We start from the raw sequence: 25,836 nt of genomic DNA, 5'->3' as shown, positions 1-25,836 counted from the left end.
GCCGAGCCAGGCTCGGCTCGGCTCGTTTACACCCCTAATCCTATGGAAATGACTTTCGGCTAACTACCAATTGATGTTTGCGACCTGAAACATGAACAGTACGGATCGTCCGATGCATAGGATTGTTCCCACCAGGTTTAATTGGCCCAAGTACCCCACCTCTTCAAAAGATTTCGCACAAATGTTAGATCCAACGTGAAAAAACCTGGCCTGGCCAGACCTGAGAAATTATCTAGGATATATAATTGTGGGTTGTTCTAATAAAAAAGCCCGACCCGACCCGACCCGACCCGACCAGACCCGAGATAGGGTTATGTAAAAGTAGACCCGCCCAACCCGAGTTGCAACCCTACTTGAGCGTAATATACTTAAAGTGTAAAATCGGTAAAAAATAATAATCTGAAGGTAATTTAAGGTGGAAGACTATAGTTTTGGTAATTAAGAAAAAGGGACTGATATCATCACTGCAGTACTTTGATAATGCAACTGATCACTTGTCTTATCCCGCTTTGATTTGATGTTGATAGGACACTGAGTACGTATTGTATAACAGTGAAAGGCTAATTTTAAAAGTGTAAAACAAAGTGACCAGTGTCATTATCAAACTTTGATAGTGCAGATGGTAATTTGCTTCTAGATGCGTTTTAGACGAGGGTTTTCATTTTTTTTTAATTCATATCGGTTTGTGTGAACCAACCTAAAATTTCACACGATTTCCAACGAGGGAAAGGAACTGAATGGAAAACCATTTCCAAACCATTGGCGAAAAGCAAAATCAGTAACCCTGTAAAAACCATTGACGAAAAGCAACATAAAATTAATTGATTTTCATGCAACCAAAACACGATTTCTAGAGCAATTTACGGGAAAAAAAAGAGACTCGTGTTCTACTTACTTTACGACTTTAAAAGGTAGTGGAGCACTAATCTCCATTGGCCATCCTTTTCCACTGAAAGACGCGTGTAGGGCCAGCTGTTGTCAATGATCGGCCACCACGCGTATAGGACTCCAAGTCCTGCTGCCGTGTGTCTCAAACTTTTCTTTACTCGTTTTTACGCCTATTTAAAAGGTGTTGGAGTATGCTATCTTCACCTCCATCCTTCTCTTACAAAGAATGGGTTGGATTTGGATTTCTCAAATCAAAACCCCAGCTTTTCAGTTGGTTTTAATATTATGCTACTTGGCCATCTTTGTAAGATCGGTAAATGATGAAGGAAAATGGCTATTGGAGTTCAAGAAGGATCTCATTGACAACAATGACGAGCTTCGAGGATGGAATTCATCCCATCTAACTCCTTGCCATTGGAGAGGGATAAGTTGTATCCACAACTCTAAGGTAACTTCCATCAATCTCCAATCCTTTAATTTGTCAGGCCATTTGTCTTCCACCTTCTGTGAGCTACGTCACCTCACAACATTTAATATATCAAACAACATGATTTCCGGTCCTGTCCCTAAGGAACTTGCGAGCTGCAGTAATTTGCAAGTTCTAGACATTAGCAATAATATGCTTCATGGGGAGATACCACCCGAGCTTTGTGGTATGCCTTCCCTGAGGAAACTTTCCTTGTCTGATAATCATCTTGAAGGTAAAATCCCAACGGAGATCGGAAACTTGTCTTCTCTCGAAGAGCTTTTCATTTCTAACAATAATCTCACTGATGTAATTCCTTCATCAGTTAGAATGTTGAAAAGGCTTCAGATTTTGGATGTGAGTATGAACTTTCTCTCGGGTACAATACCTGTTGAAATCAGTGAATGCGATAACCTTAAGGAATTAAGCTTAGTAAGTAATAGGCTTGGAGGTTTTATTCCTGGGGAGCTTCAAAGGCTTCAGAATCTAACCGATTTAAATCTTTATGACAACCATCTATCTGGTGAGATTCCTTCCGAGCTCGGGAATTGCAGAAGCTTAGAAGATCTTGACTTGAGTGGCAATGGCTTCACTGGTAGCATTCCCATGGAGTTTGCTCAGATTCAGACTCTTTGGTTCCTTGATATCTCTGGCAATCAGCTAACGGGATTCATTCCGGAAGAGTTGGGTCAGATTCAATCTCTTCGGTTTCTCCATCTCAAGGGAAACCATTTATCTGGAAAGGTACCCCGTGGGCTCGCGAATTGTAGTAGCTTAGAGTATCTTGACTTGATTTACAATAATTTCACTGGAGACATTCCCAAGGAGCTTGGAAAGTTGTCTAGCCTAAACTATCTTGAATTGAGTAACAATAATTTCACTGGAGACATTCCCAAGGAGCTTGGAAAGTTATCTAGCTTAGTGACTCTTGACTTGAGTAACAACGATTTCACTGGAGACATTCCCAAGGAACTTGGAAAGTTATCTAGCTTAGTGACTTTGGACTTGAGTAACAACGATTTCGCTGGAGACATTCCCAAGGAGCTTGGAAAGTTATCTAGCTTAGTGTTTCTGGACTTGAGTAACAACGATTTCACTGGAGACATTCCCAAGGAGCTTGGAAAGTTATCTAGCCTAATGGATCTTTTCTTGAGTAACAATCATTTCATTGGAGGTATTCCCAAGGAGCTTGGAAAGTTATCCAACTTGGTATTTTTCTCTGCTCAGTCCAATGGATTGAACGGAACGATTCCAAGCGAATTGGGAAATTGTAGTAGTGCTCTCAGGATTAATCTTTCTAAAAATCAGCTGACAGGGTACATTCCTAAAGAGCTGAGTCAAATTCAGACTCTTAATGTGCTCCGTCTTTCCTTTAACCTTCTACAAGGGAGTATTTCCCCAGCTTTTGGAGAAATGGTGCCTGGTCTTTCTTTTTTAGATTTTTCTTCGAACCTTATAGATGGAACCATACCCTCATCTATATGTAAAATAAAAATTCTGGAAGTTGTTGATTTCTCAAATAATCGTTTATCAGGAGAACTGCCTGATTGTTGGCAAGATTCGCCTAAACTGGCCATTATGAACTTTGAAAATAATACTCTCTCTGGGAATATTCCTAGCTCATTGGGTTCTTTACTTGGTCTCAAATATTTGCAATTGGGTAATAATAATTTCTCCGGAGAAGTGCCATTATACTTAAAAAAATGTGTGAGCTTGGTACTTGTTGATCTTGGTGGGAATAGATTAACAGGAAATATACCGACATTTATAGGAGAAAGTCTATCAAATCTGGAGGTTCTCCGCCTACGATCAAACATGTTTGATGGGAGAATACCTTCAAAGCTATCGTATCTTACTTCTCTCCATGTCTTGGATCTCGCACATAATCGTCTTTCGGGAACCATACCTCGGTGTTTCAGCAATTTCAGCGCCATGGCTAGGACACAGAAATCAAGCAACAATCATAATTTCACATCTAGCTTGGATGGTTACAAAATGCACATTTCGTTAGTCATGAAGGGGACAGAACTTTTATATACAACGGTACTTTCACTTATGATAAGCATTGACCTTTCAAGTAATTATATAAGTGGAGATATCCCTAAAGAACTAACGGGTCTTTTTGGATTGAAAAGCTTGAACTTATCTGGAAATCGTTTGACAGGAATGATCCCACCAAAGATTGATTGCTTGCAATCATTGGAATCCCTTGACTTATCAAGAAACCAGCTCTCTGGTATAATTCCTCCGAGCATGCCTGCTCTAACTTTTTTAAGTTTCTTGAACTTGTCAGAGAACAACTTGTCAGGGAGAATTCCATCTGGGCGTCAGTTTGATACTTTCAATTCATCTATCTATTCTAGCAACCCTAGACTCTGTGGGCCTCCACTCGCAAAAAAGTGCTCAGAAGATGAAATTCCTCAGAGTCCATTGGCTACCGGTAGCGACAAAGATGTGGATGGATTTATATGGTTTTATGCTGGCCTGGCACCGGGACTCGTCGTAGGGCTTTTGGGCGTCTGTGGTATGTTTTTGTTGAAGAAGTCTTGGAGATATGCCTACTTTCGATTCATTGATGATATGAGCGATATGTTGATTGTGAGTGCAACTATAAAGATGCGTAGAATCAGAAAGAAGTTGATTGGATAGTAGATCATGTGGTGTTTGTAAACAGTTTCTACGAAAATGATATGGTAAAATAATAAAGGGTAGTACTGTATTTTTTTTTATCTACGCTTTTGGAAATAAGGGAAATAATAATAATAAAGAGTAGTATTGTTTGTAAGCAGTTTCTACTATCTTCAAGTTACTACAATATTGGTAAAAAATTTAGTACATTTCCCACCTATATATGAGGTCTAAACATTCATCTGGTGTGACCCACTGTAGATTATTCATAGCCCTAAAGTATATCTAATTTGCAACTTCATTAAAACTGGAGCCCTTTGGCTGCTAAGGTAACATGGTGAACTCGATGAGAAGGTTACGATGATGATGACGACGATGACGAAGAAGACATCATAAATTTTCGTTGTTTTGTTCAAGCACTCAAAATGAGGTTCCATCGATGGACCCTGTGCACTTTTTGTTCCTCTCCAGTTCTAGTGATAGAATTTTCTCTTCTCTTATACACTTGTAGATTTCAGCATAATTTTCTCCAAAATCAGTTAACCCCCGTTGGTATGGTAATCTCAGCTGCTTTGCCATTTTTTTACTAGTCTCCATGGAGACATAGATGTATTAGGAGAAATAACCTTCCTTCACATGTAGCAAAATAGGGGTATGTTTGCTATTTTAATTTAGGGAAATGATAAATGTGCCCCCTTTTCTTCTCCGGGCCACCCCATGTAGTGTAAAAAGACTCATAAATACGCTTGAGTGGGTGGCCCGGGAAGAAAAAGGAGCAAATATATCACTTCCCTTTTAAATAATAGTTATTAATATATATAGTATATTCTCAGAAAGATGCGTGGGTATCGGAATGTTTCGATCGGGTCCACGGGCAAGTGGAGTGGATTCCCAAATTCCGCAGAGCCTTCTTTGTTCGGGAGTTAAGCGATTACAGCGCCCTCATCTCCTTATTGGACTCTTGCTTCATCAAGTCTTCGGGCGTAGATCGTCGTATTTGGCTTTGGAATCCGTCGGAGCTTTTCTCCGTTAAATCTTTTTATCTCCATCTGATCCCCACTCTAGTGGAGCATGAGTCCTCCGCGGTTTGGCGCCTAGCGTGCCCTCCAAGAGTTGCTTTCTTTGGGTGGTCGGTTAGCTGGGGACGAATTCAGACGATGGATTTCTTGCGGAAGAGAGGAATGTGGCTGGTGGATCACTGCCCCCTATGCCTATCCGCCGGGGAATCCATCGACCACCTATTTATTCATTGCCAGGTTGCTTCATATATATGGGGTCATCTTTTTTCTAGATTTGGGATCAGTTGGGTTGCTTCCAATTCTATGGCCGAATTTGTTCGGAGTTGGGAATGGGCTCCGTGGAAGAGGAAAGGTAGAATTTTGTGGAAGATGTGTCTCTTAGCCTCCTGGTGGTTCTTGTGGAAAGAACGGAATGCGCGGGTCTTTGAAGGGAAGGTAAGGTCCCCATATTGGATTTATATACAGGTGGTAGCAGCGGTCATCTCCTGGGCCCGTTCACTTCTTCTTTTTCGGTTTGTTTCTGCGTATGCCCTCTGGGAAGGGTGGTCAACCATATGCATGGAATCGGGCACCAAAGTGAAATGTCGACCCTCCTGGTCCCCCCCGCCGCCGGGGTCTCTGAAGCTTAATTTTGACGGTTCGTCTATAGGTAACCCCGAATCGGCTGGAGTGGGGGGGTTATGTCGGAATCACAAAGGGGAAGTCATTTGGGCCTATTCGGGGCCTATTGGATTTGCCGACTCGTCTGAGGCGGAGGTTATAGCCGTTCACAGTGGGATACTCTCCTTGCCTCGCTTGGAGTGCGACAGTCTGATAGTCGAAGGCGATTCCGTAAATGTTATTCGCTGGCTTTCGGGAGTCGCTTCTCCCCCTTGGCGATTTGTGCCTTTCTTTGAGGAGATAGAGGATAGAGGAAAGGGTTACTCCATGGTCTTTCAGCATGTCCGGAGATCGGCCAATGTGGCAGCCGACTCTCTGGCTAAGAGTGGAGTTTCTCGGGCCGAATTGGAGTGTTTTGACTATCTCCCCCCTTGACTTATTGTCTTGCTATTTTCTTTGCTCATTGTTCCGCAAGGACCATCTCGGTTCTGCTTACTCATACATATAAATATATCTTCTGTGGCCTTCTTCAAAAAAAAAAAAAAGTTATTAATACAGGTGTCATAACAATTGGAGAACTCCGACAAGGGTATGGGTTTCTAGTAGGTCTAATTTTCTCCATGACCCAAACGCCATAATTTACAAACCTCCTTGTGTCTAGCAGTCTGAATCGCATGACCCAAGAGCTATTTGCAACTTAGCACATGTTTCGCAACTATGAAAACTTATTCCATGAAATATTGGGGGGCCCAACTGTAAAAGATGTGAGGAGGAGGGAAGGGGAGAGAAGTTTTGCCGCAGAAGTAGGAAAAGTACCTAAATAACTGTGAAAAGTAATAAGCTACTTCAGATTGGGTTTTCTTTTTTCCAATTTTTTCTGGTGCTTTTCAATTTCATGCTCCCCTCACTCCTACCCAAAGGATTTGACGTGTATAGGCATCTGACATTGGCTTAAGATGTCCATAGGATGGCCATCACAACACATAATATATTGGAAGATATATTATTACATAACTACTAGTTCTTATAGATAATGTGGAAAATTCTTAAATAAAAGAGCTACTTAAATAATATTTTGATAAAAAGAAGGAAATTTACTTTTAAGGTTTTATCATAATAATTGTGACATTGTGTCTTAACATGTTGAACAGTTGAAGAAGCAAATTACGTTAAAATTGGAGTATCCAAGTTCGAGAGCCTAAAAGTGTACGTTTCTCAGGTGAAAAACATGAGGGCACCACAACTAGGGCTGCAACAGGGTCGGGTTGGGTTGGGTCGGGTTTTTCAAAACCCTAGCCCAACTCTGGATCCCATTATCTCGGCCCTGACCCTGAGTCAGGGCCGGAAAACCTCAACCCATTACCCGCCCTATAGGGTATTGTGCTGGCCCTGATTGGGCAGGGCCGGGCCGGGCTGGCCCTAATTGGCCCTAGTGCAGATACCTGTTTTTGCTTTTTTTAAATGACAAAACTATCATACCTTTGCTAAATGACATGCAGGGACTTGTTATGTTTCACGCTAAGCAGTCGGTTTCTGTGGCAGCACTCTTTTGCAAGTGAAAAAACTGAGGGTAATTACTAAATAAAGTGATACGAGGGTGCTTGTGGTGCCTGAGCACTCCTTTGCACTCTTTATGCTGCAGCAGAGAATTAAGATAGATAACCTCCCATTTTACAATAGTATAGATAATTCCTGCTCCGTATAGAGTGTGCTTTTGGCTGAAAAACATTGGAAAGAGAAATGACTTGGAGAGAGAGAGAGAGAGAGAGAGAGAGAGAGAGAGAGAGAGAGAGAGAGAGAGATGGGATGCATTATGTGTTTTGAAGGCTGGGAGACACGTCTAATATAGTGATGAAGGGGCAAAAGAGGAGGCCATCCATGTGTGAAAATACATAAAAAAAAAAAACTTATTTTGTGTTATGCTATATAGATATAAGATATGTGTATATGCCTAGTTTTTGTCGGTCTATATTTGACAACCAAAATTGAACTAAATTGAAATTTAATCGGATGTTATAGATCGTCAAAACAGCTTTCGGATCGTTGAAGATCCCATTATTTTTCCTATCAGATGGACGATCCATATAAACCTACTGCGGTGATCCATTATGCGACACTCGATGTGGCTTTTGCGTTGCCATGAGGCAGCACCCTACCAAAGTGGGTTGCATTTAGGGGTTGTCCAATTGCATAACTTCTCCTAGAATTCTAGGAGAAAGTGGTGCAGATTTCCAGCAATGTGACGGATTGCTACATTTAGTTGCCAAACTCGGAATGAAACTACTATTTAATGAAGAAAAATGTTACAATGGAGTATAGGGAACTCCGCTAGAGTCCTTACACACAATATCTAAGAGAGCAGATGGAATAGATACCAGATTAATATCCATCCCTTACAATCAATCTTAGACAAAAAAAAAAAAAACTCTGTTTGCTTCTCTCCATGCGTGGGATGCTTTCCAATGCCAGAATGAGTCTAGGAGGCCTCTGATCTTTTCCCGTAAGGGTCGAGCACTCAATGGGCTCCCAAATTCTCTGATGATGATCTTTACTCCCAGCATGGAATCGGATTCAATCCAAATGTTGTTAATATTTTTCTTCTTTGCGAGGGCGATGCCTTGGTAAATGGCTTCCATTTCCAGCATATATATGGGAGCAAAATGAGCAGTCATTAAAAACATGCCAACAATGTTGCTTTGATGATCACAGAGGATACCCCGCATTCAATAGCCCTCTCCACTGTAAGCGATGCATCGGCATTCAATTTGTTCATATCATCATTTGGAACTTCCTACCTACAACACATTGGGATTGAATTTGTTGAGAACAGGGGGGGAAGGCCAAATTTACCACAACAAGAACGTTCTGTTCAGAGAGATCATCATGAAGACGGAGGTGAAGGACCCTGGCATGAGTTGTTTCGATAAAAAAATTTACCTCAACCTGCTTGTGGCACATTGACCCTTCCCTTTAAAACAATTTCTGATCCACACCTCTTCTTCACCCACAGAGTGTCTTGGTTTTTTTCTATAATTAAATTGCCAAAGAACTGATCACCATATCCATGAGGTGTAAGAGCAAGAGAAAAATAAGTGGTTTACTGTCTCTCGGTCGTTGCGGCAAAGAAAGCAAGTAGTATCGCTAGATATCCCCAGGGAAACTAGCCGATCTCTTGTTGAAGCTTATTCAGCATTGCCTCCCAAGCCGTGAAAATCCATCTTCCTAGAGAGAGAATTGAAACCGTAATTGGAAAACAAATCCTCACAGGTTTCTCTCTCTGCCTCCATTGTTACCACTCCCTCCATCTTCGAAGTCTTCTCTTTCATGCTTTTTAGTGAGTGCGGTCTTTGCTCCACTCAAAAAATGATAGTTTGAAAAAAGGAAGGATCTTTGCTGCACTCAAAAAAATGATATTTTGAAAAGGGAAGAGACATACCCAACCTTATAATGTAAATGTTGTAGAGAATGTAAAAAATAGAGGAGTTAAATTTTAAAGTGTATTTTTTTGGAAACTAATTTTGTTTGGCTTACTTTTGAGAGACGTAGTGAGGATAACATTGTAATTTTGTGTCCAAGGCATTTTCGTCATTTTGTCGGTCTTGCTTGCACATGTGTGAGTCACACATGTTTGCTCCATCTTTTCTCCCTTCCCTCCTATTTCAAATTCAAACTCTACTTGAAACTCTAAACCCACCAAAACTTCCCTAATCATTTAAGTCTCACTTTCCCATACCCACTACGAGTTACCTAAGCCATTAACTCTCTATTTTTATCTACTCATTTACTTTTTTTTGTAGAGATTCTCCACTAACAAGACCTCCATTGAAGTTCTCTTGTGTGCAAGCTTATGGTTGAAGCTTGCCCCATTTTTGTCTATGTTTTGAAGAAGCTTTCTTCTTTCTATGGTTCATATCTTCTACTGTTGTTCCTTCATCATATATTGGATGCATCTTTTTGGTGTTTGTTCTTCTTCTACTTTGGTTGTGGATATTAGGCTAGTGTAAACTTCGGTTTCGCTATTTGAGAAGCGGCTGGATATTCCGGTATTGTGAAATACGTCTTTCTCTTAAAGAGATTTCTTGAGTTGGATTTTTAGATTTTGTAGAAAATCAAAGAGGCTTATACAGGGAAAATGGATTTTTTGTGTAAGAAAAAAGTGTGGAATAAGTAAGGTGAAAGTGATACTCTTCCGTGTTGATTGGGGTATGGTTCAAATGTTGAAATTGGAAGTCCTTTGAAGTAATTGGGAATGGAATTTTGAAAATGGAGCTCTTTTGAATCATGTTTCTGAGTTCATAACGAAAGACATGAGATTTTCAGCAGAAAATGGGTTGTTTGAGCTCAAAAGTTGACAAGAGTGAAAGCTGTACATCTCTGTAAAGAACGGGAGAGATTCATCAAGAAAGCGATCGATTCGAGGCATCCTCTAAAGGAAGCCTGTTTTTCTTATGTTTAGTTTCTCCCAAGTATAATAATTGATCTTAGGTAATTTGTTGAAGTTAATGGTTTGATACATTTAGCATTGTCCACATCCACAACTAAACCGCACATAACCTCTTCACATCCATCTTATCCATCACCATCTTAATCCAATAATGTTGAAATGGTCAAGAAATTGCACAAAGACCACGTCGTGGATGGGAAATGAGGAACCAGGGACAAATTCTCCAATATTATTATTAGGGGAATGAGATCCCCCCGAATGATAAAACCCTTTTTAACGTTATCCGTGAGAAAGGTTCACGATAAAGTCTCCCCTTTAATGTTTTTCCTTACCTTTAAAGGTTAAAGATAACGTTACAAGGGCGGTGGGGGACACTTTTCATTCAATTCACTAGTGTCTAGAGTATGTTTGGTTGCACCAAAAATAACGTAAACTTTACTTTTTACTTATTAAAGTGATAGTCTCGTTGGTAAACTTAACTAGGAACAATTACCAATGGGGGACAAACATTAGGCAAAATTATCAACAGGACCCATGCTTTTCAAAAATTATCAACGAGGGACAAAAGAGGTCTTGTCAGTAAAAGCTGGACGAAAATGCCCTTTGGCATTTACAACATGCCCTTTGGCATTTACAACACGTTTTGACCTTGTTTTTTCCTTCTTCCCTCTTCTTTTACTTTTCCATTATCACCTTTTTTATTTTTTACCCTACTAGTCATCTTCCTCCTTGTTCACCCACTATTGTTGCTGGCAAATCTTGAAAACTTGAATGTTGAGTTCTTATCATCTATCTCTTTGTATTTTGGTTTTGTTTTTCTTCTTTTTTTAGGGTTTTGCACTATTTTTCATTACTCTGTTTCTGATTTATCTTGTTTAGGGTTTAATCGGTTTGTATTTTAGGGTGAGTTCTGGAGATAATGCATGGATGGCTTCACTCACTTTTTTGGAAGACAAGTGGTTGTATAAGAAAAAGTTGATGTACTACATGAATGGATGGCTACACATTTTTTTGATTTACTTAATTATTAATTTTGTAATACACAAATTGGGATGTAATACATGAAGCACATTTAATGAAAACAACATCCATTTCTTTTGTTATTTCTATCATGAGCATAATTGTAATGCCATTAGACGAGTTGCTATAGACAGGGGGTTTTGTCGTAGAAGGGGTTTATCAACTCTCTGGAAGGGGGTAAGTAACTCTCAAAAGTATGGTTACCAATTTTTGAATGAGCTTATCAAGTGCTTGAAAATTGGCCTAAGGTACTGGAGTTTTGGAAAAGAGTTTTCAAGTCTTTAGGATTGGGGTTATCTAGTATAAAAAATGGGGTGATCAAGTCCCTGATAACTCTCACAGCTTTCTAAGGTTAGAGTTAGGCTAGTGTAAACTTCGGTTTCGCTATTTGAGAAGCGGCTGGATATTCCGGTATTGTGAAATACGTCTTTCTCTCAAAGAGATTTCTTGAGTTGGATTTTTAGATTTTGTAGAAAATCAAAGAGGCTTTTACAGGGAAAATGGATTTTTTGTGTAAGAAAAAAGTGTGGAATAAGTAAGGTGAAAGTGATACTCTTCCGTGTGGATTGGGATATGGTTCAAATGTTGAAATTGGAAGTCCTTTGAAGTAAGTGGGAATGGAATTTTGAAAATGGAGCTCTTTTGAATCATGTTTCTGAGTTCATAACGAAAGACATGAGATTTTCAGCAGAAAATGGGTTGTTTGAGCTCAAAAGTTGACAAGAGTGAAAGCTGTACATCTCTGTAAAGAACGGGAGAGATTCATCAAGAAAGCGATCGATTCGAGGCATCCTCTAGAGGAAGCCTGTTTTTCTTATGTTTAGTTTCTCCCAAGTATAATAATTGATCTTAGGTAATTTGTTGAAATTAATGGTTTGATACATTTAGCATTGTCCACATCCACAACTAAACCGCACAGAACCCACATCCATCTTATCCATCACCATCTTAATCCAATAATGTTGAAATGGTCAAGAAATTGCGCAAAGACCACGTCGTGGATGCGAAATGAGGAACCAGGGAGAAATTCTCCAATATTATTATTAGGGGAATGAGACCCCCCAGAATGATAAAACCCCTTTTAACGTTATCCGTGAGAAAGGTTCATGATAAAGTCTCCCCTTTAATGTTTTCCTTACCTTTAAAGGTTAAAGATAACGTTACAAGGGCGGTGGGGGACACTTTTCATTCAATTCACCAGTGTCTAGAGTATGTTTGGTTGCACCAAAAATAACGTAAACTTTACTTTTTACTTATTAAAGTGATAGTCTCGTTGGTAAACTTAACTAGGAACAATTACCAATGGGGGACAAACATTAGGCAAAATTATCAACAGGACCCATGCTTTTCAAAAATTATCAACGAGGGACAAAAGAGGTCTTGTCAGTAAAAGCTGGACGAAAATGCCCTTTGGCATTTACAACATGCCCTTTGGCATTTACAACACGTTTTGACCTTGTTTTTTCCTTCTTCCCTCTTCTTTTACTTTTCCAATATCACCTTTTTGATTTTTTACCCTACTAGTCATCTTCCTCCTTGTTCACCCACCATTGTTGCTGGCAAATCTTGAAAACTTGAATGTTGAGTTCTTATCATCTATCTCTTTGTATTTTGGTTTTATTTTTCTTCTTTTTTTAGGGTTTTGCACTATTTTTCATTACTCTGTTTCTGATTTATCTTGTTTAGGGTTTAATCGATTTGTATTTTAGGGTGAGTTCTGGAGATAATGCATGGATGGCTTCACTCACTTTTTTGGAAGACAAATGGTTGTATAAGAAAAAGTTGATGTAATACATGAATGGATGGCTACACATTTTTTTGATTTACTTAATTATTTTTTTCTTAATACACAAATTGGGATGTAATACATGAAGCACATTTAATGAAAACAACATCCATTTCTTTTGTTATTTCTATCATGAGCTGAATTGTAATGCCATTAGACGAGTTGCTATAGGCAGGGGGTTTTGTCGTAGAAGGGGTTTATCAAAAGTATAGTTACCAATTTTTGAATGAGCTTATCAAGTGCTTGAAAATTGGCCGAGGGTACTGGAGTTTTGGAAGAGGGTTTTCAAGTCTTTAGGATTGGGGTTATATAGTATAAAAAATGGGGTTACCAATTTCCGAATGGGGTGATCAAGTCCCTGAAAATTGGCCAAGGGTACTAGAGTTTTGGAAGGGGGTTTTCAAGTCTCTGGGATTGGGGTTATCTAGTATAAAAAATGAGGTTACCAATTTTTAAATGGGCTTATCAAGTCCTTGAAAATTGGCTGAGGGTACTGGAGTTTTGGAAGGAGGTTTTCAAGTCTCTGGGATTGGGGTTATCAAGTATCAAAATGGGGTTACCAATTTCCGAATGGGCTTATCAAGTCCTTGAAAATTAGTCTAGGGTACTTGAGTTTTGGAAGGGGGTTTTCAAGTATTTGAGATTGGGGTTATCTAGTATCAAAATGGGGTTACCAATTTACGAATAGGCTTATCAAGTCCCTTAAAATTGCCCAAGGGTACTGGAGTTTTGGAAGGGGGTTTTCAAGTCTCTGGGGTTGGGGTTTTCAAGTCTCTGGGTTTGGGGTTATCCAGTATCAAAATGGGATTACCAAATTCCGAATGGGCTTATCAAGTCCCTTATGAATACGTTTTTACTTCCTGTTTTTTTTACTCGTTTATTTTTACGATTTTTTCTTTCTACCGTACGATTCATCTTCCTCATCCTCCACTGAAAGGGGGAAGGAGAAATGCAAAACCCTAAAACAAATGAAAAACAAAACCTAGATATTGAGAGATAGATGGGAATGAACTCATGTTTCACATTTTCGAGTTTTCCCGCCTCCTATGGTGGCTAAATGATGAAGAAGATGACTGGTAAGGTAAAAAAACAAAGTTGAAAATGAAAAAGTAAAGAAAAAAAAGGAAAGAAGAGACAAGAGGGAAAAGTGGAAAAGCAAAACGTATTGCTTAAAAAAAGGGCATTTTCGTCCGGCTTTTTATGACAAGACCTCTTTTGTCCCTCGTTGATGATTTCTGAAAAGCATGGGTCCTCTTGATAATTCCACCTAATTTTTGTCCCCCGGTGGTAATTGATCTACTTAACTATTGTGGGAGGGCTTATGGTTCCCGATTGCGACTCCACGGATTCGAACGACTACTAACATAAGGCTACAAATAGTCACATATCATCCAGCCGGTGTCGAACCTCAACCCTAGATGACGCGATATGAATCTGAAAAAGGATTTTAAGATGCCGTATTACGATTTAGGAACGAAAGTCTCCTCACTCTTTCTCCCTATCACAGCTTTCTAGGGTTAGGGTTTTGCTCCGCCTCCATTCTCTTCTCAGGTATTTCTTCGTAATATTTACTATCGGCACTCCTCGTCTCTTATATTCTTTCTCTTCTACTTTTCCTAGGGTTAGGGTTAGGGTTTTGGTCGCAGATTTATCTGTCTAGGTATACTTCTTGTTAGGGTTTTCCATCTGGTTTTCTTCTCGTTCTTGCTTTTCTTCATGTTTTGATACCTTTCGAGTTAAAGTTTCAGATTTGAGGCATTTCTATTTGAAATTTGGGGGGCCGTTTGTATACGCGGATTTTAGAATCCAGGTTTTTAGTATGAAAACAGTGTAAAAGAGGGTTCATGATCAAGCAGCTGTATGCTGTCTTGACAGCGTTTCTTGGATTTGAAGTGAGGTTTTAAAAATCTCTCCATCATCCTGAGATTTCTAAAACTCTCTTGCTGACGAAAAGAAGGGCGAGAAGTAAAAAACGAGTCAAAAACTAAGGCTGGTCCGCTTCTTCTCTTGTCTCTTAGCTACAATTTTGAAGAAATCCCGGATTTTAAAATCCGCGTATCCAAACAGCCCCTTCGTGTCTTCACTTAGTCCTCTCATATATTAAACATCGTTTTAAGACAAGTTGCTATATGATTTAGATTTTATTTCCATAAGTTTTTTTTCCTGAATATCTCTACTTGATATATACGATTTGCAATTGTTATTATTTAATGTGTTCGATACTAACCCTTTTCGCGGATAAGACCTGTTCTTGCCTGCCTCATGCTTCAGTCCCATTAGTAATTTTATTTTCAAGGGCTCTTTATCTACCTGAAGTACAACTTGCTACTGTTTCATTTTTCATCATATTTGAAAATCAGTTGTTAGCGTGCTCACTCAAGATCTACAATATTTGTATTTTTGGGGGTTTCTGTTCTTTTTCTTATTTTCAGGCATAAACCATGGAAACTGCTTTCCTTCCGGCACAAATTTGTTTTGATATTTTTAATTTCAATGTCTATATAATCTATATTGCCTGATGGTGCAAAATGTATTAAATGTAATTTTCAATGCACTTGGGATTTTCATTCATTTGTATTTCTCTGCTTTTGTGCAATCAGGAGGCCACTGTTCCACCAACTACATTTCCATTGCAAACATGGGTGAAACTGGCAAGCGTACCCGCCCTGTTAGGGATAATGGCGGTGATGACAAATACCAGAAACGGAGATTTAATGACAGAGACAGCTCAGGCGATGGACAGTTGGTTGTCTATCGCATACTTTGCCCAGATAGTGTTATTGGGAGCGTGATTGGTAAGAGTGGGAAGGTGATAAATAGCATAAGGCAAGAAACACGTTCCAAGATCAAAGTCGTCGATCCATTTCCCGGGGCAAATGAGAGGGTTATAACTGTCTATTGTCATGTCAGAGACAAGGATGATACGGAGGTTGATGAGGATGATATCAAGCCTCTATGCCCTGCGCAGGATGCTCTTCTCAAAGTCCATGAAGCTATATCCAATGCTGTGGCTAATGCTTCAGATTCTGATAATAAACGCAAAGAGGAGGCCCATATTCTCGTCCCAAGTAGCCAAGTGGCAAATGTTATTGGTAAAGCTGGGAGTACCATCAAGAAACTGAGAACCAAGACAAGGGCAAATATCAAGGTCACTCCCAAGGATCCCAATGATCCCATACATTCATGTGCAATGGTCTTTGACAACTTTATTCTGGTAATTATCGTTGATTTTCACCAATGTACTGAAAATTGATCTGGAATGTGGATTCGTAAGAGGATTGGGTCAAATCAAATCACAAAGTCAATCATAGTTCCTTAGTTTTTTTTAAAAAATTAATAAAAATGTTTATAACTTAATGTCATGGCCATATTGACTTTAATTTAACATTTACATCAAGTCTTTTCCAATTTTTAAGATTTCATAGTATCTTTAAATGATCCGTTTTAGCATACTATTCAGTTGTTGGAAGGTTAATAGTTGGTTTCAAATTGTATCCGTGAATTCTATTCATCTCTCAAACCATGTGATGGAACTGATTTAAATCCATTTAATTAAGATGGAGTTCTTTTCCATTTCTTTTTTAAGGAATAGTTCCATTCGTGTACAGATAAGATTCAAGTTGAAGCATGAATTGTTTCTATGGATTCAACTGGACTTGTAGCATTTGAATTCTATTATGAATTTCTATAAAATAGTGCAATGACGTTTCACATCTGTCTTTCTGCAGGTCAGTTGATTAATCAATCATATTGTGTGTTTAGAATAATTGCTGTGTTTTGGAAACTTGCCTGTGTTTTAAACTACTTGGGTCTCTTGATGTGAATTTCTAGAATCACACAACTATATACGTGTATTTTTTTTTCTTGTTGACAACTCTTCTGTTTCTATAGGATGTTGATCCTTCTTCTCTTGTTATTGTTTTTTTATTTTAAAATGGCACATATTTTGGACTATTAAGTTAATGTCATAGTATCAGTTTTATCTTGATGCTTCTTCTGTTGTCCTATTAACATCTATGCTGATTACCATTCAAAAATAAAATAAAATAATCTATGCTGATTATGAAAGTGACAAACATGAAATTTCTAGTTCCATGTTTAATATTTGTCCCTGCGTGTAGCACTTTCTTTCCAGTGTTTAAAATTTAAAATTTTGCACTCTGACTTCTCACCCAAGGTAAAATTGAATCGACTTGGCCGACTCAATGATTGATGTGGCAGGCATTTTACTGACTCAACCAAGTCGAGGGAGTTTTTTTTTTTTTTAAATGAATTGCTAGTTCCCAAACTGAGTTTTTTTATGCAAGTCATTTTTTAATGAATTGCTAGTTCCCAAACTGAGGTTTGCATTCTACATCTGACTTGACTCCTTGCACAATATTTTAAACCCTTGTGACTTCCCTCTTCCGCACTCTGAACTCCCTTAGACCTTTTCTGTGACTTTTAAACTATTAAGCGACCATGGAGTAACAAATCACTGACAAAGTCACTCCTAAAATAGGCCACACTGAAATTCGAGGACTCTTAATAGTTTTGTACACATTTTTTAAACATGCTGAATAGTTTGGGACTGCCAACGTTGTACCCTGATTTTAAACCCTTGTGACTGCCCTCCTCTGCACCCTGACTGTTAACTTTTGAACTATTAAGCAGCCATGGGAGTCATAAGTCACTGTCAAAATTGCTCGTAAAATTGGATACTTTGAAATATGAAGGGTCGTAATAGTTTGGTGAACATAAGACATGAAGAATAATGCATTCCATGATGTTGATCTAGAATCCTAAATTACAATCCCTATGTTTACCCTTGAGAACTGTGATGTTATGAACTTATGATCCATCAGTTCGCCGAGGGTTAGCTTGTTACCAGCAAGGGACAACAAGGTTGATGAATCAACAAGGTTGATGAATCGACAAGGTTGATGAATTAGTTCTCCAATTGTTTTTGGGCAAGTACTCCTTGAATTTGATTTGCAGTTTTGTTATACCTCAGCTACCCAGAACCTTGATTCAAGAAATATATATGTGCCTCTATCGTTTTTCATAAGTGATGTCTAGTGATTTTTCTTTTTTAATTATGTCTGAGCTGTATTGTTATTTTTATTTGTAGATCACTGGTGATGCGGGAGCAGTAAAGAAAGCATTGTTTGCAGTATCTGCAATCATGTACAAATTCTCTCCAAAGGAAGAAATTTCTCTGGATACAACTGTGCCAGATCTTCCCCCAAGCATCATTATTCCATCGGATGTCCCTATTTATCCAACCAGTGGCTATTATCACAGTGCAGAAACTATGGCCCCTCCTAAGTCTCTGCCATCAGTCATGGGTACAACACAACATATCCCGGAACTGCATGGATATGCAGATACTCCGTGGCCTATGTATTCTTCTTCCCTTCCGGTTGTTTCTGGGTATGGTGGTCAGTCTCGATCTGAAGAGTTAATAGTACGGGTATTGTGCCCATCTGACAAGATCGGTCGTGTTATTGGCAAGGGAGGGAGCTCCATTAAAAATGTGAGGCAAGCTACTGGAGCTCGCATCGATGTTGATGATACAAAGGAAGATAGAGATGAATGTGTTATCACTGTCACGTCTACAGAGGTTAGGCATATTACCATTGTTTTCATTAGTCATATTCTTATTCTCTTTCTCCGAATGGTAATTACAAGGTTTTTTTTTTGGCAGTCAGTTGATGATCTTAAGTCCACAGCGGTTGAAGCTGTTCTTTTGCTGCAAGGAAAGATCAATGACGACGACGACGACACTGTGAACATACGTCTCCTCGTTCCGTCTAAGACTATTGGTTGCCTTATTGGGAAGAGTGGTTCAATTGTGAATCAGATGCGTAAGAAAACTAAAGCTGATATCCGCATCTCAAAAGGCGAAAAGCCAAGCTGTGCTGATAAAAACGATGAACTTGTTGAGGTTTATTTCTTCACCTTGTATTCTTATTGTTTTTGTTCAAATGGTAATTGTTTTATTAATTATTATATGCCTTTTAGTTTCCAAAATTTGATTTTTCGCATTCGTCTAGGTGCTTGGAGAGGTTGGTAGTGTGAGAGATGCACTTGTTCAGATTATTTTAAGGCTCAGAGATTATGTTTTGAAGGATAAGGATGGTGGTCACATTGCTCCTGCTGCTGATTCTGTGTACTCGAGTGGCCTCTCTGTCCCATCTGTTTTGCCGAGCGCTCCCCCAGTTACTTCGTTAGGTTATGATCAACGGGTCGAACCTGGAAGCGGGTTGGGCATGCTTTCTTCTAACAGCCTGTATGGATATGGATCTTTGCAGGTACTTCATGCCGTGTTGCATGCACATCATCATTTTTTTTAATGGTAAAAAACATTTTTTTTTCTTCCATTCCCTCTTTTTTGTTGTCATTAATTTTACTACGAATTTTGACATGGAACTTTGTGACTAGACTTTGCCTGGCTAGGATTTGAGTTCTGGTTCTAGACAACAATTTAAGAAAGAAGAAAAAAATTGGCCAAGCCAATTGCGAAACTGGCAAGGCCAATTTTTTCACCTCTGGCATAGGTCAACTTGGAAATTGAAATGTCAATTTCCGAAACTAGTCCTACTATTTGATCATTAAGAACTACTGCAATGCTGTTGAAACTTCGAAAGTACTTCGTTTTGTTTTGGTTAAATCATTTGTGTTTGTAAACACTTCTTCCCTTTAGTAACCATAACATTGTTTATTTTTGCTTTATGTGAAGGATGGGGAGAATGACTACGGATCCATTCATTCATATTCTTCGAAGCTGTATGGCGGGTTTGTATCTCCAACCCAGAGTTCTGTACTCATCTTCCTCCCTGATTTGTCATAAGCTTATTTATTTAATTCTATTTTTGTATTAATTTGCCTATGTAGATTGCCTTCAAGCCTTGAGGTGACAATCCCTGCAAATGCTGTGGGTAAAGTGATGGGGAGAGGCGGAGCAAACATAGCAAACATCAGGAAGGTTGGTTGCTTCTTGATCTTTATTGTATGGCATGAAGAACCGGTTCCATTGTTTATTTCTTTAAGCAATCCCATCCCCAAAATCATTCAAAAAAAAAAAAAACTCATCTCCAAGTGATACTTGTCCGCATGCACTGTGATTTGGACCATATGCATCCTGTGGATCAACCATTTTTGGTTTAATAGCCCAGAACTCACATTGATTGAATGATGGTAACCTATGATTTGTAGACACGGTATGCACACACTTTTTCTTTCAGACATGTACACATCTATGGATACGTGTCATCACAGACTTAGACACGGACTTAGGTGCATCATGTAGAGAAGAGTTGTGCTAGGAAACCGGGTCCGTAGCTGTGTTTTGAACCCTATGAAATCAGCACCTGGGAACCTAGCCTCTTTTTTTCTTTCAAAATCAGCAACTGCAGTCGCTCTTTCATCCTATTGAGCGATTGTAGTAGTTGCAGCAGATTTTTTTGCTTCTACTGGTTAATTTTATTGATTGGCCTTCGCCTTCACCTCCACTTGGTAATTTTACACTTCCACTAAAACCAATTTCAACTCCCCCGATTGTACAAACGGTGCTTATCCGGTTATACCTAACTGGCGCTAATCAGGTCGTTGTAGAAAACCCTTCTGGACAGATTACCGTGATAGCTGATGTGCTACAGAATCATCGATTTGTTTCTCCATCTTTCCATGGATGCTGGTAACCGATGTCCTCTACAAAACCCATTTCTCCCTTCTCTCTCTCTCTCCCCCCCCCGGCCCTCTCTGTCACTTACTGTTTCTCTTACCATGGTGGTAGGCATAATCCCCAAATCTAAGACATATGTACTTGACGGAGAAGTTGCGGACCATTGATTTCTATGAGGAAGCAAGAGATATGTTTGTGGAAATGGTTGGCAATGGCAACTTGCAGCAGCAGATGATTCTTGGCGATAGAAGCAGTGAGGATCATGTGGTGAAGGGGCAAAAGAAGTGTGCTGAGACGGGTTCAGTGGATACCTGAGGTGGAGGAAAACAAAGGAACAATGATAAAGGGAAAGATTTTTTGGTTACTTAATTGAAACTTGATTAGATCTTAATAATTTTGTTAAAACGGGATACCATTTTTTCCTGGTTACGCTCTTAGACATGCTGCACTTGCACACAACATTGTTGGTTACCGAGGGCTTTTACTCTCGAATGGCTAGGATCATCTTATCGAGATGATTTTGAAGAAATGTTGGGGCCCAACAAATGAATGGTTTGGTTTTCGATTAAAGTGGGCCCACTCTATTTTTTCAAGTACATGCATACCCACATGCCTTTGAGCCGGGTAGATCCTTTCACCTTCTTCATGAAATTTTTTTAAACGATTCATTAGCCGACCCCAACTAGTTTGGGACAAAGGCCTAGTTGAGTTGAGTTGAGTTGTATGCGTACCCACATGCCGTCACTCGACATATCATAGGGCTAGGATCATTTTATAGAGAAGGTTTTCAAAGCATAGCCCATTTATGTTGGGGCCCAACAATCGAATGGTTTGGATCTTTGAACAAGGTGGGCCCTACTCTTATTGAGGGTTGGGCGGGAGTGCCTTGGAAAAAGAAAGGTAAGGTCCTTTGGGACATATGTTTACTTGCTACTTTGTGGATCATATGGAAAGAAAGGAATGCTAGAATTTTTGAGAGTGTGGCTAAATCTCCCCACTTCCTATATATCCTGTAATTGCTTGTGCACGGATACATCCTTTATTCCAATTTGTCTCGGCCTATGAGCTTTGGGAAGTATGGAGGGAGGTATGCTTCAGTATGGAAAGAAGGCCTAAAGTAGTCCAAGCTTGGATACCTCCGTCTGATGGAATGCTCAAAATGAATTTCGATGGGTCTAGTGTGGGGAATCCGGATCCCGCTTGCATCGGTGGGGTGTTGAGAAATTCTGGAGGAAAATTTTTATGGGCTTTTTCGGGATCCATAGGGATTGCGGATGCAAATGAGGCGGAGGTTAGAGCTGCGCACCAGATGTAGCCATGCTTGATAGAACCATCGTTGAGGGAGACTCTTTGAATGTAATTCGGTGGTTGAGAGGGTCGCTTGTACCGCCCTCTGGCGCTTTGCTAGCTACTTTGATGAAATCCAGGACCGGATTGGCGGGGATCCTCTTTGACCTTCAATCACTTGACAGCTGTGTGCATGTCAACAAATCATAGATTGTATCCATACCTCCAAATGGACAGTTGAAGGTATAATGGGTAACGGTTCATAATTCAACCTCTAAAGTCCATTCATCAAAAAGGTTTAATTAAGTGTTGTGTGTCTATCCACTGTTGGACCCCCGACCCCATGAATAGTGAAGCTCGCTGTCCACAAGGCCATGTAGGGATAGAAGGTTAACGTGCCAAGAATGGTATATTTTCTATTTAGTTTTAGTATATGTATTTATTTTTGAATTGCTTTTATACTACATATTTTGTGTCACCACAACTATTTATTATGCTATACTTGGACACCTACAATAAGTCTATAATGGGCATCTCCACGGAGTACCGTGCCTTCTTTTTAAACAGAGGAACACCTGTCCCTCGTTAGTGCTTGGATTTTGCACCAAGGTGGAAGCCACCTATGTTGAGGGCAACACTAAGGCTCCTGTTGGCCTACGTGGCACCGAAAAAGGGCGCTCAAATTTTCCACTTGATTTGGGCGGATTTAGGTGGAAACTTTTTGTCTTCCAATTTTTTTTATTTTGAAATGTTAAGTCTATTAATAAGAGCGACCAAGACCAAGGCAGTCATGGGGCTGTGGAAGTTGTTATCTTCCCATTATCTGTGATAAACATCATCTCTCTCTCTCTCTCTCTCTCTCTCTCTCTCTCTCTCGCAAAGCCGCATCTTTGTAGTCTGCAGAAGCCCCTCTACCACCTCTTTCATTGTTTCTGCTGCTGCAGCATCTGCTATTTCAGCCGTTCCTTTACTAGTGAGCAGATGTTGCTTCAGTGATTGCTGAGGTGAGCAGGTTCAGCCCTCGATAAACCCCCTTCCTAAATTAGAGTACTGGGAAATTGGGACATGCTTCACGGCCCAGCTACATGCTGGTTCTGCAACAATCGCAAGCGACTATCTATCCTGTTTTCCGCCATGCCCCATGCTCCAGCTACTGGGTTTTTAACAGCCCCTGGAAAACCGCAAAATTGTCAGCAAAATAGGTCGTCCGAATTGGCAACCATTTTCCTTTACTTTCTATGTGCACCAAACTTCCCCTGGAATTGGAAAAAATTCTAATTCCCAGCCTTTCCTTTCTTTGTCGGCTAACCCACATTCTGGGAATGGAATCTAAAGAGGATGAAATGAGATGGATACAAGGAAATGAAAGGAATGGAGATGTCTCCCTAGATTTTTTTTCCTGATTTGCTAGCCTGTTTGGTTTTCTCTGGATAGGGAAAAACGGAGTTCCTTCAAAGGCTTCAATAGGTTATTGTAAAACCAAATACCCAAAACTGGGAGGCATGACCTTGCCTTCACCATCTCTTGGATAGAAGAGCTCAGTGACGCAACAACGGAAGTAGTGACGCGGAACACGGCCAAGAAAAATCCTTGTCGACTCGGCGCGGATGCGGCCAAGAACGCGGTTGATGAGGTTGACGCGGTCATAACTCGGGAGAGTCGAGGAGTTTATTGACTATGCAGGGCAAACTGCGGAATGCGGATGTGGTGCAATGCAGAACGCGGCCAAGGCAAAAAGGAGTCGACTCGGGGGAGTTCCTTGTCGAGTCAAGGAGTTTTTAAACACAGCAGCAGATTTCTGGGTTAATGAAGGAAATAGTTGGGTTAAAGAAGAAAAGTGCAGAAAAAACTGGTTTTCACTGTGTTAACTAAAAAACTGATTCGGGCTATCCCAACGCAGCCCAAATCTTTTTCACTATTCCGATTCATGATTCTTGCTATTCCAATGCAGTTAGTCTTTTTACGCTTGATTTCTAGATTGTACTTTTGCGGTTAGACTGGCATGGGAAACATATGGGAAACTTACGTGACTCATATGTGATACATGTGAGAAATGTACGGGAAACATGTGACAAACATACGTGAAAAACATAGGAAACATATGTGAAACATGTCGAACGCACGAGAAGCATTTTGCAGAAATCACACCCAAAAAATTGTGAGAAATGTACGGGAAACATGCGACAAACATACGTGAAAAACATAGGAAACATATGTGAAACATGTTGAACGCACGACAAGCATTTTGCAGAAATCACACCAAAAAAATTGTGAAGCATATATAAAAAGAGGACAATTGTATGTATAGTAATAAATGTAACAATAAGTAAAAAGTTCTAGTAGGAAAATAAAATATGTAAACAACATATGTATATCATCTATGTCTGCCTCTAATTTAAATAAAAGTCATGCAAAGAATTTATAAATGCATACATAAGCTCTTATAAATTTGAAATTAACAAATTCCAAGTTTACAAGCACACCAAAACTTATGGAGACACAAATTAATAGAAAAAAATATAATAATTAAATAAAATAGCTAAAATAAAAATAAAAACATATTATGTTCATTTTCACACATTTCTCTCTTGCTCACCTCGTGTGTTTCCCTCGACATTTCCGTCATTTTCTAAACGTTTCTATCACGTTCTTTAGGTGGCTTTTCATCGTGTTCCCTCATACAATTTTCTATTGCTTTCTTGTTTTTCGTTTCCGCTTTACTTTTCCTTCCTGTTTTACTGTTTCACGTCTCTCTTCCCGAATTTGTTTTCCAACGTAATGAGTAATACAGTAGGTAGTTTCTGTGATACAAATGATACCTTAACTCTAAGTACATGTCTTGTTTTGGAAGTTGGCTCTGACTGGTGTTTGACTTGCTATTATTAGCTTTCGAATGACACATTTTGGCAAAATTCTATGTTTTTTTGCAGTTATCCGGGGCAGTTGTAGAGATTATCAACTCCAAAACTTCGCGTTCAGATCGCATTGCCCAGATTTCTGGGACACCCGAGCAGAAGCGTATGGCCGAGAATTTAATTCAGGCATTTATCCTGGCCACTTAACTTTCCGGATGCTTTCCATAAAGTGGAAGGTTATCTCTACTTTTATTTGGAGTGCTCTTTCTCAGAGGTTTCCTTTCCCTAGTTCCTTTAGGTTTCTTCTGGGGATGGAAGACGTAATCCATGAAAGCCTACTGAGTTTTTGTTTATTCCTCCTAAACTCATGATCATGGAAGATTCGCTGCGGACTTATTTTGGGTTATTATTCCCATTCTATGTTGACGACTCTGGTCTTCTCCAGTTTATCTTAGAACTTATATAGGATCTTCTTTCGTGTTTTTCTGTTTTATCTTGCGTGCTCTCTAGCTGGCTTAGGCAATACTGGGTCTCTGATTTGTGCCATGCTCATTAATGTTGTTCTTGCTGTTTCGTAGCTCAAACTATGTATGTTTTATTATCTGGGCGAGCATTCCCTTTACCTCTGTTTTATTATTTTGATTTTTCCATCGATCCACAGGTACTAACCAGTTGGTGGCTTCTTGTTTTCTCTGTTACCTTGATTGAATTATGTAGATGCAAAAGGTGGGGAATCATAGTTTCTGAAAAATCAAAACAGAATTCCTGTTCTCCAATCCTGCTTTCCCTTCTGAAATTGTTTTCCTGATTCTGGGAAACAGAAATGCTTGTAAAATATGAGTCCTCAACACTTGGGGTGGTTCTTCAGTTCTGTTTCAACACAGCCCCTTTACTTCTCTGCAAAACCTTACAGAGATTCTTATCTGTGATTGTTCCTCTAGATTGGCCAGATTTTGATCTGCACGATTTCTTCCTGTTCTTTCCAATGTTGTACAAATGCTCACTTGCACTCTTATGTATCTTGTTCTGCATAATGTTTGCTTTGCCCATAACCCACTTCTCTATCAGGCTACATTGGAAAAGTTTACAAGTTGAACTAACAATGCTGGTTTGAAAATTCTATTACATCTGCTGCCCTTCATACAGAGTTTTCAATAAGTTTAAAAACAAGATTTTC

General features: G+C 39.5%; 2 protein-coding genes across 3 annotated transcripts; both read left to right on the top strand.

Moving 5' to 3' along the window:
• The first annotated feature begins 1,103 nt into the window (after positions 1–1,103).
• Positions 1,104–4,142, top strand: LOC143892843 (uncharacterized). The gene has a single exon (XM_077397746.1). The coding sequence runs from the start codon at positions 1,115–1,117 to the stop codon at positions 4,001–4,003; it is 2,889 nt and encodes a 962-aa protein (XP_077253861.1). The 5' UTR covers positions 1,104–1,114; the 3' UTR covers positions 4,004–4,142.
• Positions 4,143–14,236: 10,094 nt separating this feature from the next.
• On the top strand, positions 14,237–25,285 carry LOC143892841 (RNA-binding KH domain-containing protein). 2 transcript variants are annotated; one of them, XM_077397743.1, is made up of 8 exons: positions 14,240–14,402; positions 15,452–16,065; positions 17,962–18,453; positions 18,538–18,777; positions 18,887–19,144; positions 19,573–19,628; positions 19,728–19,818; positions 24,735–25,285. In XM_077397743.1, exons 2-8 carry the CDS (start codon positions 15,490–15,492, stop codon positions 24,864–24,866), a joined length of 1,845 nt encoding a protein of 614 aa, XP_077253858.1. In that variant the 5' UTR covers positions 14,240–14,402; positions 15,452–15,489; the 3' UTR covers positions 24,867–25,285. The 2 variants fall into 2 exon arrangements, 1 of the variants encoding a protein (XP_077253858.1); XR_013255638.1 differs by lacking the exon at positions 24,735–25,285 and having other exon boundaries at positions 14,237–14,402; positions 18,887–19,188; positions 19,728–19,781.
• Positions 25,286–25,836: the final 551 nt, after the last annotated feature.

This window comes from Tasmannia lanceolata, unplaced genomic scaffold (genome assembly GCF_043159265.1).
Source record: "Tasmannia lanceolata isolate RefF3 unplaced genomic scaffold, GAP_Taslan_0.1 ptg000015l, whole genome shotgun sequence".
Lineage (NCBI taxonomy): Eukaryota > Viridiplantae > Streptophyta > Magnoliopsida > Canellales > Winteraceae > Tasmannia > Tasmannia lanceolata.
This window is presented reverse-complemented; position numbering and strand designations above follow the sequence as displayed.